Raw genomic sequence first — 12410 nt, 5'->3', positions numbered from 1 at the left:
ACTTCCAGGGAAAGCCTTGTGAAGACCCTGCAACACAGCTCGCGGAGAACGAATACCTCCTGTTACAGCTCTTTGCCATGAACATCTCGAGGGCATACTTCAATGGCTACTCGGTGGTGCCCCTTTCGGACATGGCCCCAGACCATGTGGTCGCATTTCTCTTTCAGAAACCACGGTCGGGCATTTATTGAAGCGGTTCGAGTGCGACGGGTGCTTCCATGACTTCCGACAACGAAATGGAGATGCCGACATCCCGCTCAGGGAACAAGCTTGAATACGGTTCAGTTGGCGTAACGGCGTTGCAAATTGCCTTCCACTATCCGTAAGACGAGTGGCTAGGCATTGGCGGATTTTCATGAATATGATTAGGTACTAGCAGGTCAGGACTGGCAACACTTGGTATGGCTATGACGACGGCCTCAGTAATTCTTTGCCAGAGCGGCACACCGCTTGCATGCCACCACGTCCCGTGATACCACTGACGACCGCACGCCTCACTTGTCCAGCCTCGCACGCAGAGTTGTCACGACGAAAAGCGCGCTTGTGCTAGAGTCGGCAGCATTGCGCTGGTCACGTTGACCATACCCCAAATGTCAGTCGCTGGACGAGGTAGGGATCTTCCACAGGATTTTCCTCGGTACCTTGCGCTCGGGCTGGGCTCGGCGGCCTTTGACCCGTTTTCGAAGCTAAGGAGATTTGGAGGCGTGGCTCTCTTTCCTCTCTTCTCATCCCCTGCTGGGTGACGAGCTTCTTACTAACAAGCAAAATGCGGCAATGAACTTGGAGTAAGTCGGAGGGGGCCGCTCTCTTGCTTGAGGCGGGAGGGGGTGCCAGGGCATGTACTTGCGGACCAAATCCGCCGCATCTTATATCAGCACTCGCATCTGTCGCACGCAGCTATCTCACGTTGGCCGCCGCAGCCCCAAAAAGCCCCCGATGAGCTGTCAATTATCGATAATCTGAGGCTTGTCGATGGAATTTGCGGCCTCCGTTCCTGGGACAAGCATCCATGGACAAAGTGGCTGTACCTGCAACTTCATGTCCAAGCTCGAGCCTGAAGTGTTGGACATGACGCATTTGAGCACGGACAAGGACAGAACGTCGTCGTCGTACAGTGACGGATCCGCGCTGTGTAATGATGCGCGAAAGGTACTGCGTTGAGAGTACCTACGGGATTGTAGGAGAGACAATGCACGGTACCTGGAGAAGACGGCAACATGGCAGCGTGCCTAGCCCACGTTGCCCTACGAAACCTTGTTACAAACGACGCGACAAATAACCAATGTTTGGTTCTGTCGATATGGACGGACTTTCGACACACGGCCGATGAGTCCATGTGCCTTTGAAGCTCGCCGGCGCTGCCGAATCCGAATCCGGGACGGACTTGAGGTGATTACCACTTGCCGAGCACGCAAAAATGATTCCTTGGCGTTGTTGCCCTCCCGTTCAAACCAGGTTGAGGTTGAAGGTGAAGGGGTCTTTTCAATAGAACGAGTCAACTCGAAATGGAGCAATCGCCATCTTCTCAAGTCTTGACAAGCTCTCAGCCAGACAAGCAACGGATCCTACTGCAAGGAGTTACACCACCCACAAGTGACAGCCAACAAACTCCGAGACACTTTCCTCTGTTTTCTGGAAGATACAGGGCAGCATTGGATGCTCATTGGGAAGTCCTTACAAACTACAAAACCGTAGAGGTGGGAAGAGGGGCGGGCCACCGCGACTTGAGGGTGGGGGAGAAGAAAGAAAATTTCAAACCGTTCTGGGGTTAAGACCCACTAATCAGCTCCACAGCGATGGGTTCCTCTTTGCCGAATTGCAGACGGCTCACGGCGCGTATTCGAAGACTGGAGGCCCCGCGGTCTGTTCAACTTGAATGTCGATGCCCTCGAATGGTTCCTCGGGAGTCGAATGGTTCGGAGAGACGAAGATCACGTTGCAGAACCTAAGAGCATTGATGTGGAGCATGAGCTGCCCAACAATGGCCTGCTCTCCCGTATACTGCGCATACTAGAAGCCAGCCATGAGTCGCAGATCGATGTATCGAGTACGAGCCGGCTCATTTGAGGTGTGCCGCATGTTGCGCCTCAACCGCCAGGGAAAGCGGTATCGAGTACGCGGACCTTCGGCGCGAACTGTCGGCCAGCGATCCCCCCCTCCAAAAGAAAGTGAGGGGCTGACAGTACTTGAAAGTTACTTGGTTCTCTCCCTGCGACGTCACCGCATTGCGAGTACACTTGCTTGTCGTTTGTCGAGGCCACCGCCGCCGCCCAGGTGACTTGGAGTCTTGACCGTCCCGGCCGACAGGAGCGGCCTTTCCACTGCGCCCCGCAAGGGAAGAGCTCCAACAGCTCCATCAACCCCGTTGCGAACGCCGCCGTTATCCAGAAGAGGCTTGAAGTGTTGCGACAAGGTCTAGGACGTGCAAGACCAAGACCAAATTTCAGGATCAAACTCAAACAGCCAGGTGGTCAGCAGACCAAGAGCAAACATGGCGCCTCTTCTTGCAGAACGAGATCGCCCATAAGTGTTGTGAAAGGCATTCTTGGTGCATATCAATGGACGGAAACACGTATGGATACACGAGCATGTTGACGATGATAGGCGGCGATACCCGTATCCGTACAGCACGGTTTTGGACTTCAACTCTGTTGGTCAACTTTACTCTCGCCAACCTTCGGCTGGCACTTATCACACACACACACACACACACACACACACTTTTTTTCTTCAAAGTTTGGCTTCTTCGTCACCGACATCAGGATAAGGCGGGCAATCCGCAGGCAAGACTGCTTCTTCTGTCAGTCTGTCTCGAGCCCCTCACCTCCATTTCGGCAGCTAACCACGACTGACGGGCAGCATTCATCCTTGCTCCCTTGCTTCTTCTCAAGCGGGCGTCAACGAGCAAATGGACCTTGACCACCACCCTCAGCGCTGCTGGCTCTTTCACTCGTGAGTGACTTCGGTAGTGGTGAACCTAACCTGTGCCCTCCATCCTCGAGCGAAAAAAGGCATCACAGGCCACCACTCGCACCAACAAACAACAAGCAACTCAGGACAAGCTGCTGTCATCTTTTGCTTTCCACACACCCCCTGTCCCTTCGCCCGCCTGCCGAGGACCCCTCCCCATCCTCTCCCATCCCATCTCATCCCACATCTCAAAAAAGCTGCTCAGACCGACATCAAGGCTCAGTCACCCCAGTCGAGCGCGAGCAAGGCAGGTCCCTCGGCGCTCCGAGTCTTTCCAGGCACCCTCCGTGCTTCCCAGGTACCGGTCCCTTGGACCACGGCGTCGGAGCAAGTTTTCTGCTCTAAGACGGTTCACCGTCTCTGCGAATGAATCGTTACTACTGGGCAGCAGTTCGACATACAGTATCCGTATCCCACACTATCAAAAGATGCTTGCCAACAACTAGCCGGCTTGGCTCTGGTTTGACTTTGGCGAGTCGCATACTTTTCGTCCGTCCTGCGGCAACATTGCGCGCCCACCACACCATGTTTCTCTCTCTTGACATTCGTCAGTCACTGTGACGGAGGCCAGCTCCGATCCTCAGCCCTTCTGTTCCGGCCTTTTCCGCCCTAACCTTGACGTAGTCAGCAAACGAACGGGCCTTTTCGTCCATGCATTTGGGTTTTATATCACCGATGGGGAACGTCATTCGTCAGGTTATTAGTCAACCCCAGACCTGAGCAGCGAGCGAGCGAGAAATGAAGAGAGAAAAAGAGAGGCTGAGAGACAGCGAGAAGGGAAGGGAGAGTTGAAAAAAAAAGAGGCTTTTTGCACTCCCCCTGGTACTCCTCGCCTCACGCCCACCACCAAGGAAGGGCCCTGTGTACGACATTCAAGCCGCTAAAATAACGTCGACGCTTGTTTCTCTTCACGACTCACGTCGATTCGCTTAAGGATGGTCAAGTTGAGAAGAATTGCCCGCCACGTCCGCCACGCCCGCCACGAACAGCCTCGTCCAATCCAACTGTCGCCCAGTCTAGCGGTCGGCATCCACGAAATACTCGGATAGTATTTCGCGCCCAGCAGCAGCAGCAGCAACACCGGCATGACAGCAAGCAACACAGCACAGTATAGCATAGCGCATCGGAGCGGTCAAGTGACGAATTGAGGCGGCGCACTGCGAACGGATACTCATACTTGAATACTTGGGCGAGCTGGAGCATGGATTGCATGTCGCTGCTCCGCACTCGTTTTGTTTGCCTGTCCATCCCATCCCGCCCTTTCGCATAGCATCACATCGCACGCCCGCGGGTTTCCAAACCGAAAGAAAACCTAATAATACAGCAGACCCTTCTTTTGCAAGGACCTGGCATCTTTCTATTACACCGCAACCACACGTCAGCTCACCGTACATTACACCGGCCAGCTGGCCCCTCGGGGACCACCAGCGACGTAATGATCAAGACAAGACAAGAGGGGAACCAGAGCCCCAGAAAAAGCGGAACTTGGACATTCCTTTGCACGGCCGTTGCTGGAAAGCAAATTTCCTTCTCGAATCCCGTGACCACTTTTCCCCAGTTGTCTGGCATGGAGTTTGATCCAGAATGCGCCGGTCCATGCCTCTATGAACAGGTATTAGACGGCATACACCGAGGGATTTGGAGAGAATGGCAAGAAACAAAGAAGAAGAAAGAGAGAGCATGAAAATAGTTCCGTCTCTGAGGTTCGGTCATCCATGAATTCTTGCGCGCCGGGCCCCCTCCCCCTCTTTTCTCCCGACAGCATCTCCGTGCGGCGCGTCCCGTCCGGAACTGGTATTGTGCCTTGGAAAGCCGACGAGAACTGCTGCTGCATCGGATCCAAACAAGCTTGAGAAGCGGTGTCGGGAATGGGAATGAGAATGGGGATGGCATTGGGGGATGCCCTGAGTCGGTCTGCTAGCCGGGCACTACCCATCCCTGACAGTCGCCAACTTCTTGCTACCGCAGTATCCGTACACTACGACTAGTCCCGACTGCTGCGCAAGTGTAGGCATTCTGTTTGTGTGCGCGTGGTTGATGTGGGTGGAGAGAGTTTCTACCTATGCTTCGCACCACATATCCGCCGTCCAGGTATGCAGTGCATTTTCTCAGCAAGCAAGCAAGCAAGCAAGCAACCAAACAACCGAGCAAGCCACCGGCAACACAAGAGCAGATTTCCAGGCTGTTGGAAGACTTCCTAAGACAAGCATACTTACTGGGGCATACGTCCCTCTCCCCAAACGGTACTCTTCGCGGCACAGTACACAAGGAGTACCGTCTCTCTGTCTGTACATGCGCGTGTACAACATGAGGATTTACCTGTACGTAGGCTGTGGGAGGAAGCAGATCAGGTCGGGCCAGCAGCAGCAGCTTCACACACGCAAGACACGCGAGACACGCTCTCCAAGCCTCCAACCCCCCGTCGCCAGGAACGCACGCACGCACTTCCACTCTTTCTCGTCCATTTGCAGGGCGGCGCGCGTGGGAGAAACGGCGGAGGCTGTCGATGGGCATGTTAACGGCACGCCCCCCTCCCTACGTCTTCATTTTTCCCACACACAGCGCAAAGCAAAGCTCCAAGACGACGACGCCGAGGACGACGACATGCTGCGGAGTAATCGGTACCTAGACGGTAGAGGGAAAAGGACTGGGACGCCCACATCCACACCCCACCCCACCCTCGTTCGCTCACGAAGATCCCTCGTCCTAGCTCGACTCCCCCAATCCCAGACTTGTCCAGATAGTGTGAAGTCGCCGCACTGCTGCTGCTGCGTGTTTTTTCTTCTTTTTCTTCTTTTATCCCCCCCTTCTCGTCCCTCCTAACCCACCCTTGCTATTTTTTTCCATTGACCCCCCCTGGCCCTGCTAGCTTTCTGAGACTTTTTGACTTGGCAGGGTCGATTGGATTTCCCAGGTGGTCCTCTCTGTCTGTCTGTCTGTCTCTCTCCCACTCTGTTTTCTTTGGAGGAAGGGCTAAGAGTGATGGACTTGTCGCGAAAGTAATTCCCTGCCTTGTCTCTATCCAGTCACTCCACATCCCTGTCTCTACCACATACCACACACAACCAGGAGCTTGAGATACTTGCAGATACCACGTCGCGTACCCCTCGGCCAAGCTCCAAGAAGCATAGGTACTGTGTAGAGGGCCAAAGAGGAGAATAGGTACGGATAGTCAACAAGAGTCAGACCAGGCCACCAAAAGCAGACCGCCTTGGAACGGGTGGTGCCCGTTTTCTGCCTTTGCCTCCAACTTTTTCTCGCACCCTACATCCGAGTCTACACACCCAACCCGCCATCGTACATTAGAGTAAGGATACTCCGTCGAGCAAGCGTACCGAGTACCTCATGCCGACACCTCCACTTCGTGCGTGTACCTTGTAGCCGTGGCGCTCGTCTACTCTCTGCGCGGGAGCAAGGTATATGGCGACCGGGACATCATCATCCATCCGTCTCGCCGCCGCTTGAGAATTTGACGTTTTCTCGACCTTCTTTTTCTTCCCTCCTCTACGCGCAAGTCAACAGTCGGAGAGAAAGAGAGATCCCCCTCCCCACCTCGCTCACACCGTCACCCCCGTCAAACCTCCAAGGCAGCGCAACCCGAAGAAAGAGGAGAGAGCAAAAATAGCGGAAGCTCCATCTCTGCCCAACGCGCTGATCCCCGCCCCCTTCGAGTTCCAAGCCGACCCTTTGGGCATCCGGGCGCATTCGCAGAGTGGGAAAATCCCATTTCCCAAGTTTCAAGAACCACACAGCCGGGAACACTTCAAACCACTCACCACATCGGGTTCCCAAAGTCGAGTAGGAAGACTTCTCGAGTCGACTCGAATCGAGCTTCCCGTCCCTCGCCGCGCGCCGCCGCCGCCGCGCCTCCTCTTCCGCCCTTCCACTCCCAGCAGACTCCCAGTCCCTACCCTACTACGGATACCTTCCTTGGTCCTTGGTCCTTGACACCCAAGATAGGTTCTACAGATACATCCCCAGGTCTACGGATACGGATACCTCGACTCCCAACGACTTAGATCCCCCCCCCCGACATTGGGTTGCCAAGTACCTCCTCCTCCTACCTTACTACTCCTCACCCTCACCCTCCTCTACTTTGTACTATCCGTACCTCTCCGACTTTCACACCGACCTACCCTTCTCGTGCGTACTTCGTACACTTACGTTGCACTTCTCCGTACCGGTATACCGTGGACCACGCGCTCTCTGTACCGTACATACGTACAGACACGCCGCCATCAGGAAGAGGAACCACCACGGCCCCATGCTTTCATCCAAACACTGAGAGCCTCCAATTGTTGCTGCCCCAGACCCAGAACCCAACCTGATCTCCGTTCCCCGTCCCGGCTTCCCTCAACTCACACAGGCTTCCTGCTTGATTGATTGATTGCTTGCTTGGTCGCTTGGTTGCTCGCTTGTCCTTCTTGCTCCCTCCTCTCCTCATCCCCGTCCACTGCTGCTCCCGTCTCTGCGTCGCGTTGCGTTGCGTTGCGCTGGTTCAGCTTTGAGAGACTACTGGACTGGTCCGAACCGGAACTGGACGTCTGGCTCTTCCTCTCCGTTGCCCATAGCTTTTCCATGGCCGCCACCTTCTCCTCCTCGGATCTGGCCTGACCCTATTTTCGCTTCGTCTCTTGTTTTTTCATAAGCATTTGTACGTATGTACATATATATCAAGCATGGATCCTCCGGGGCAGCCTGACAACAAACGCCCCCGTCTCTCGAGCACCAACTCGTGGTCACCAACCGGCGGACCGCAACACCATCTACCACCACTCCACCCGCCGCCCTCGCACCCGTCGACGCCGCACCAACAGCATCCTCTCCCGCCTCATCAACAACACGCGCCGCCGCCTGCGCCATATAACCACCAGCAGCAGCCGCCTCCGTACCCTCCTCGCTCCGTCGAGCCTCACCACCCTCCTCACCCGGCGCCGCAACATCATCCTGACGACCGACGACACCATGAGCAAGAGCCTCCTTACACGCCCATGCAGGACCACTATCGACACCCGCCCTCACCTGCGCACCCGCCTTACCCACCGTTTCCAAGCCGAGACCCTGGCGGCGTGAAGAGAGAGCCGCACGACGAGAACCTCTCTCACCCACGAAGACCTCACTCGACAGGAGGTGGGCCACAGGACGGCCTCCCTCCTCCGCCGCACTCTGCGCCGCCGCATCCTTCTCACCAACCGTACCCCGACGATTCTCGACGACACATGAGCTACGACAACGGGCCACAGCAGATGCCCCCCACGCCGGGGGGCTACCGAAGCAGCTTTCCTCCTCCTCCTATGGCCCAGCCGCCGCCGCCGCCGCCACCTCAACATTATGAACAGCAGCCGCAGTACCAGCCGCAACACCCTCCCGAGTCAATATACGCACAGTTTTCTTCCACTGCCAAGCGCAAGGCAACAAGAGCCTCTCAGGTGCGACGACGCGAGTGCCCTCTCAACTAGATCAGTTTGCGCTGACCATATGTTCTAGGCTTGTGACAGCTGTCGGCAGCTAAAGGCGAAATGTGACGAGACTAAGCCTTGCAAAAGTTGCAGAGAAAAGGGTGTCGAGTGTAAATATCGTGATCCTATTCCAAAGGCGTCAGTCGAGTTTGCCTCCCCTCCCTCAAATAATGTTTCTTGCTGATATTGGAAATAGGATCGACAAGGGCCAAACAGACATTTTGGAGGCGATTTCTGAGATGAAGAGCGCGATGGAGGCCAAATTTGAGGCGCAGATTGCCGCTCAGCAAAGGTGGATGCAAAATATGGAACAGAGGTTGAACATGCACAACATTAAGATGGAAGCTGAAGCGCCGCCGCTTTCGGATGATTCTCCCGACAAATCGCTCGTCAAGTCACCATCACCAGTTGTCGCGCCGCCTGTGGAAACGTACCCTCAACCCGACGAAGAGATGCACGAGCCGCAGCCCATGGCCGTAGGCGAGACGGACTTGGCCCACCAGATCCATGATACAGACATGGACAACGACGACGCGCCCGACAATCCTCCCGGACCACCTGTAGCGCCGGGACCCCCTTCGATTCCGGTAAACCACACAACCAGAGCCGACACCATTTTGTTCTGGCCGGGTGTCAAGGAGATGACCCAGGGAATTCTGGAGAGGGAGAATGTCAAGTACCCTCAGGAGTACCCCATTGCCCAGGAGGAGAAGCGCGGCGTTCTGCGCCTCTACGGGCGCGGGGAGGGAAGCGGGCAAGACTCCAGCCGTGGCGTTACAAGTATCGCGGCTTCTGAGGCCTTTGGTACAATGGATGTCATGGAAGACAACTTCTCCGAGACTGGAAACTCGCCCTCTCCAGGTGAGGCTTGGGGCCAGGTCGGAGGACTGAGCCCGCCAACGAGCATGGGATACATCAGTGGCACGCTCACACCCGACGGCGCTCCGGATTTCTCTGAAGAAAAGGTCAAGGCATACATCACCAGCTTCGAGACTCATATCCTCACCTTGCACCCAATCATTCTCCCCGGCGACCTGAGAGTCCTCGTTAAACGCTTCTTGGACAACATTGCGCAGACCGAGAAGAAGCCCAAGCCGACTGCACCTGGCGTCGCCAAGTTCGTTGCGCCGACGAGCAGCTACCCAGAAATGTCAAACAAGCGGAAGCGGTCTTCACCAGCACTGGATCAGCAGCCTGAAGAGACAATACAGCTCCCTAAGAAGCCGGGTAGGCCGCATAGGACTATTGAAAACGCCCTGGTCTTGGTCATTCTTGCCTTGGGCAAGATCTGCTTGCACCAGTCCAAGATTCCTGACCTCCCCCGGGACATGGTAGAACACAGCCAGAACTCTCCCATGAACAGGAATGGATATCCATCTTCCCCCGGTGCGCAGGCGTCGCCTCCATCGTATTCTTCGCATTCGCATTCCTCCGGGTTGCCTTCACCTAAGGAGCAGAACAATAGTCTTCCCAGCAGACGGCCTTCATTGCAGGGCAGCGGCGCCGGCAGCCTGAAGTCCAACACGATGAAGCGCAACTACGACATCATTCCTGGTTTGGAATATTTCGCCTATGCCTCTGACATTATGGGTAACCACATGGCTGGCTGGACGATGAAGCACGCCCAGACTTTCATCTTTGCTGGTCTGTACCATGGTCAACTAGGCAGAGTGCTGGAGAGTGACGCCATGTTCTTCAATGCCGCACGAGCTTTGAACATGATCATGCGCCGGTAAGTTGACCGAAGACGAATATCAGATTGATGGAAACTAATGCCCGAGTAGTGACATGGACCGCTTCTCGAAGATGGGTCTCGATAATCCCGTTGAGAAGAAGCGTGACAACATGGTCCTCCTCGCATACTGGAGCTGTCTGCAACTCGAAAAGTAGGTCCCATGACACTAGATTGCTGGTCAGTGCTGACAATTTCTCAAGCGATATCATTGCGGAACTTGAACTACCACGATCCAGATGTCTCGACTACGAGCACATTATGCCGTGGCCTAATATGAAGCTCATAGAGAACGACACATCTGTCAGAGTGCGAGACTCTTATATCGGACAGTTGTACCTGCGAAAGACGCTGAACACCATCCACAACTTGCTCTACGATCCCCAGGACATCCACGTTTCGATCAATTTGAAGATGAGCAAGGTGCAGGATTTGGAGGAGCAGCTGAGAAGCATGCGGTGGGTATCAAAGGACTTCCACTTCAACGAGGACGACGAACCAGCAAAGGAACTCATTGATGCGCGATTGCGTGCTAAGTACTGGGGCGCTCGAGTCATCATCTACCGTCCCTTTGTCAGATTCGTTTTGGAGGTTTCGGACAGGCTGAAGCAACGATCTGATGGCTCAGGCATGCTCAACAAGGAGACAGTGGGACACATTGGCGTCTTCACCCAACACGATGCGACTGCTTTCGTGGGGCAGGGCTCTCACGGGATCCGTCGACACGATGAGCTCGACCCAGAAGTCAAGGCATATGCCGAAAGAGGTATCAAGGCCCTCATTGAGAGTACTCGGGCCTTCCACGGTGTCGACAGCAAGCGTCTGCTCGTCACCAACATCTTTGGCACAGCCCATGCGTAAGTTGTAACTTTCTTAGTGGTGTTTTGGGACAACACTAACGACCACAGGCAATGGGGTAACCTCTTGATTTTGGCAGCAGCCTTCCGCGATCCGTACTTGCACCATCTCGTGTCGAGCGAAGAATTGAAGATGCTGTTCCGACGAACCATTAGCATGCTCGATATGCATGCCCAGTCATCTAGCTCCCTGACGATTGATATGCATATCCTTCAACACATCGAGAAGGAGCTCTTTACCGAAAACCCGAGGGTTGGCTCCAGCAGCTTCGGCAGCAACAACAGCCACACGGGGCCGACGATCCCCCCGCCTCCGCCACCCTCGTCCGCACCGCCGGCCCATCACCACCACCATCCGGGCCCCATGTCCATGGCATCCTTCATCGAACCTAACCACCGCAGCGCGAACAACTCTCCAAACCAGGGACACCGCTCGCTGAGCAATGGATCGGGTCACGGTCACCCGCAGAATCACGGACACGGCTACCATGCTCACCCTGGACATCCTGGACACCCTGGACACCCTATGCAGATGTAAAAACGGGGAACCTCCCCAACGCAGCGATCTCTACCAAAGCGGAGAAACAGTACACGAAGAAGACTCCCCTGCGCGCGCTCGCGATTCAAATGACGACAGAAACACTGGTGATCGGGATGGAACTATTTTGGTATTATGGAAAGCTTTCACAAAAGGCAACAAACTAATTGGGAGGAATCAAAATCTGGGCGGAACGAAATGCCAATGTGTATGCGCGGGCCAGAGGAAAAAGGAGACGGGGGATGGACGGGACAAACGGCCCCCCTCCGCTCTTGGTCATGAACTTCTTCATACCCCGAACAACAAACATCCATGAACCGGCGTTTTGCGAATTCGAAATTCATTTTTCACTTCATTTCTCGTACCTACTTGGAGATCCCCCTTTACCCCCCTTGGAAACCCCCGGAAACCGGAAAAAAAAAACATTTTTGTTACAAAGGAAACCTCTATACGATTACGCAGTACAAAAAAACACTCCTCGAATCTGATAACCTTTTGTGGTATTCTGACTGGATCCTCCCTGGTTTTGCCACAGCTCATATTGCCTCCGTTTACGCGTTGGCGAGAGTGTGCTCTGCTGGACCGAAATCTTTCTTCATTCACGACCGAAGTGTCAGCAACTCAGTATACTCATACCCTACGCTTGATGTGGATGATGAAGCCGACGGACAAAGGTGGGAAGGAAAGGGGATGGTTTCGGGAGCGGTAGGCTTGAGGGGAGTAAAGGGGACGGGCCAGGCAGGAGAGAGGGCCAACGGGGAAAAGGAGAAGACGGGATTTGTGGACAAGAGCATTTGTTTTCTTTACCACTCTCTGTCGTTATCAGACGACGCTGGACCTCCGCAGGGTCGTTT

The 12410-nt window shown here is 54.9% G+C and overlaps 1 protein-coding gene across 1 annotated transcript; it reads left to right on the top strand.

Moving 5' to 3' along the window:
* Nucleotides 1-8668: 8668 nt before the first annotated feature.
* Nucleotides 8669-11556, top strand: N0V96_005345 (uncharacterized protein; the record flags this gene model as incomplete). Its single annotated transcript, XM_053198216.2, has 4 exons — nt 8669-10161; nt 10214-10315; nt 10365-11018; nt 11070-11556. 4 exons carry the CDS (start codon nt 8669-8671, stop codon nt 11554-11556), a joined length of 2736 nt encoding a protein of 911 aa, XP_053044264.2.
* Between the last annotated feature and the right edge of the window lie 854 nt (nt 11557-12410).

This window comes from Colletotrichum fioriniae (genome assembly GCF_027942845.1).
Source record: "Colletotrichum fioriniae strain IMI 355084 chromosome Unknown scaffold_5, whole genome shotgun sequence".
Taxonomy (NCBI): domain Eukaryota; kingdom Fungi; phylum Ascomycota; class Sordariomycetes; order Glomerellales; family Glomerellaceae; genus Colletotrichum; species Colletotrichum fioriniae.
Note: the sequence above shows the minus strand (reverse complement) of the source record. Positions and strands in the feature narration are given on the sequence as shown.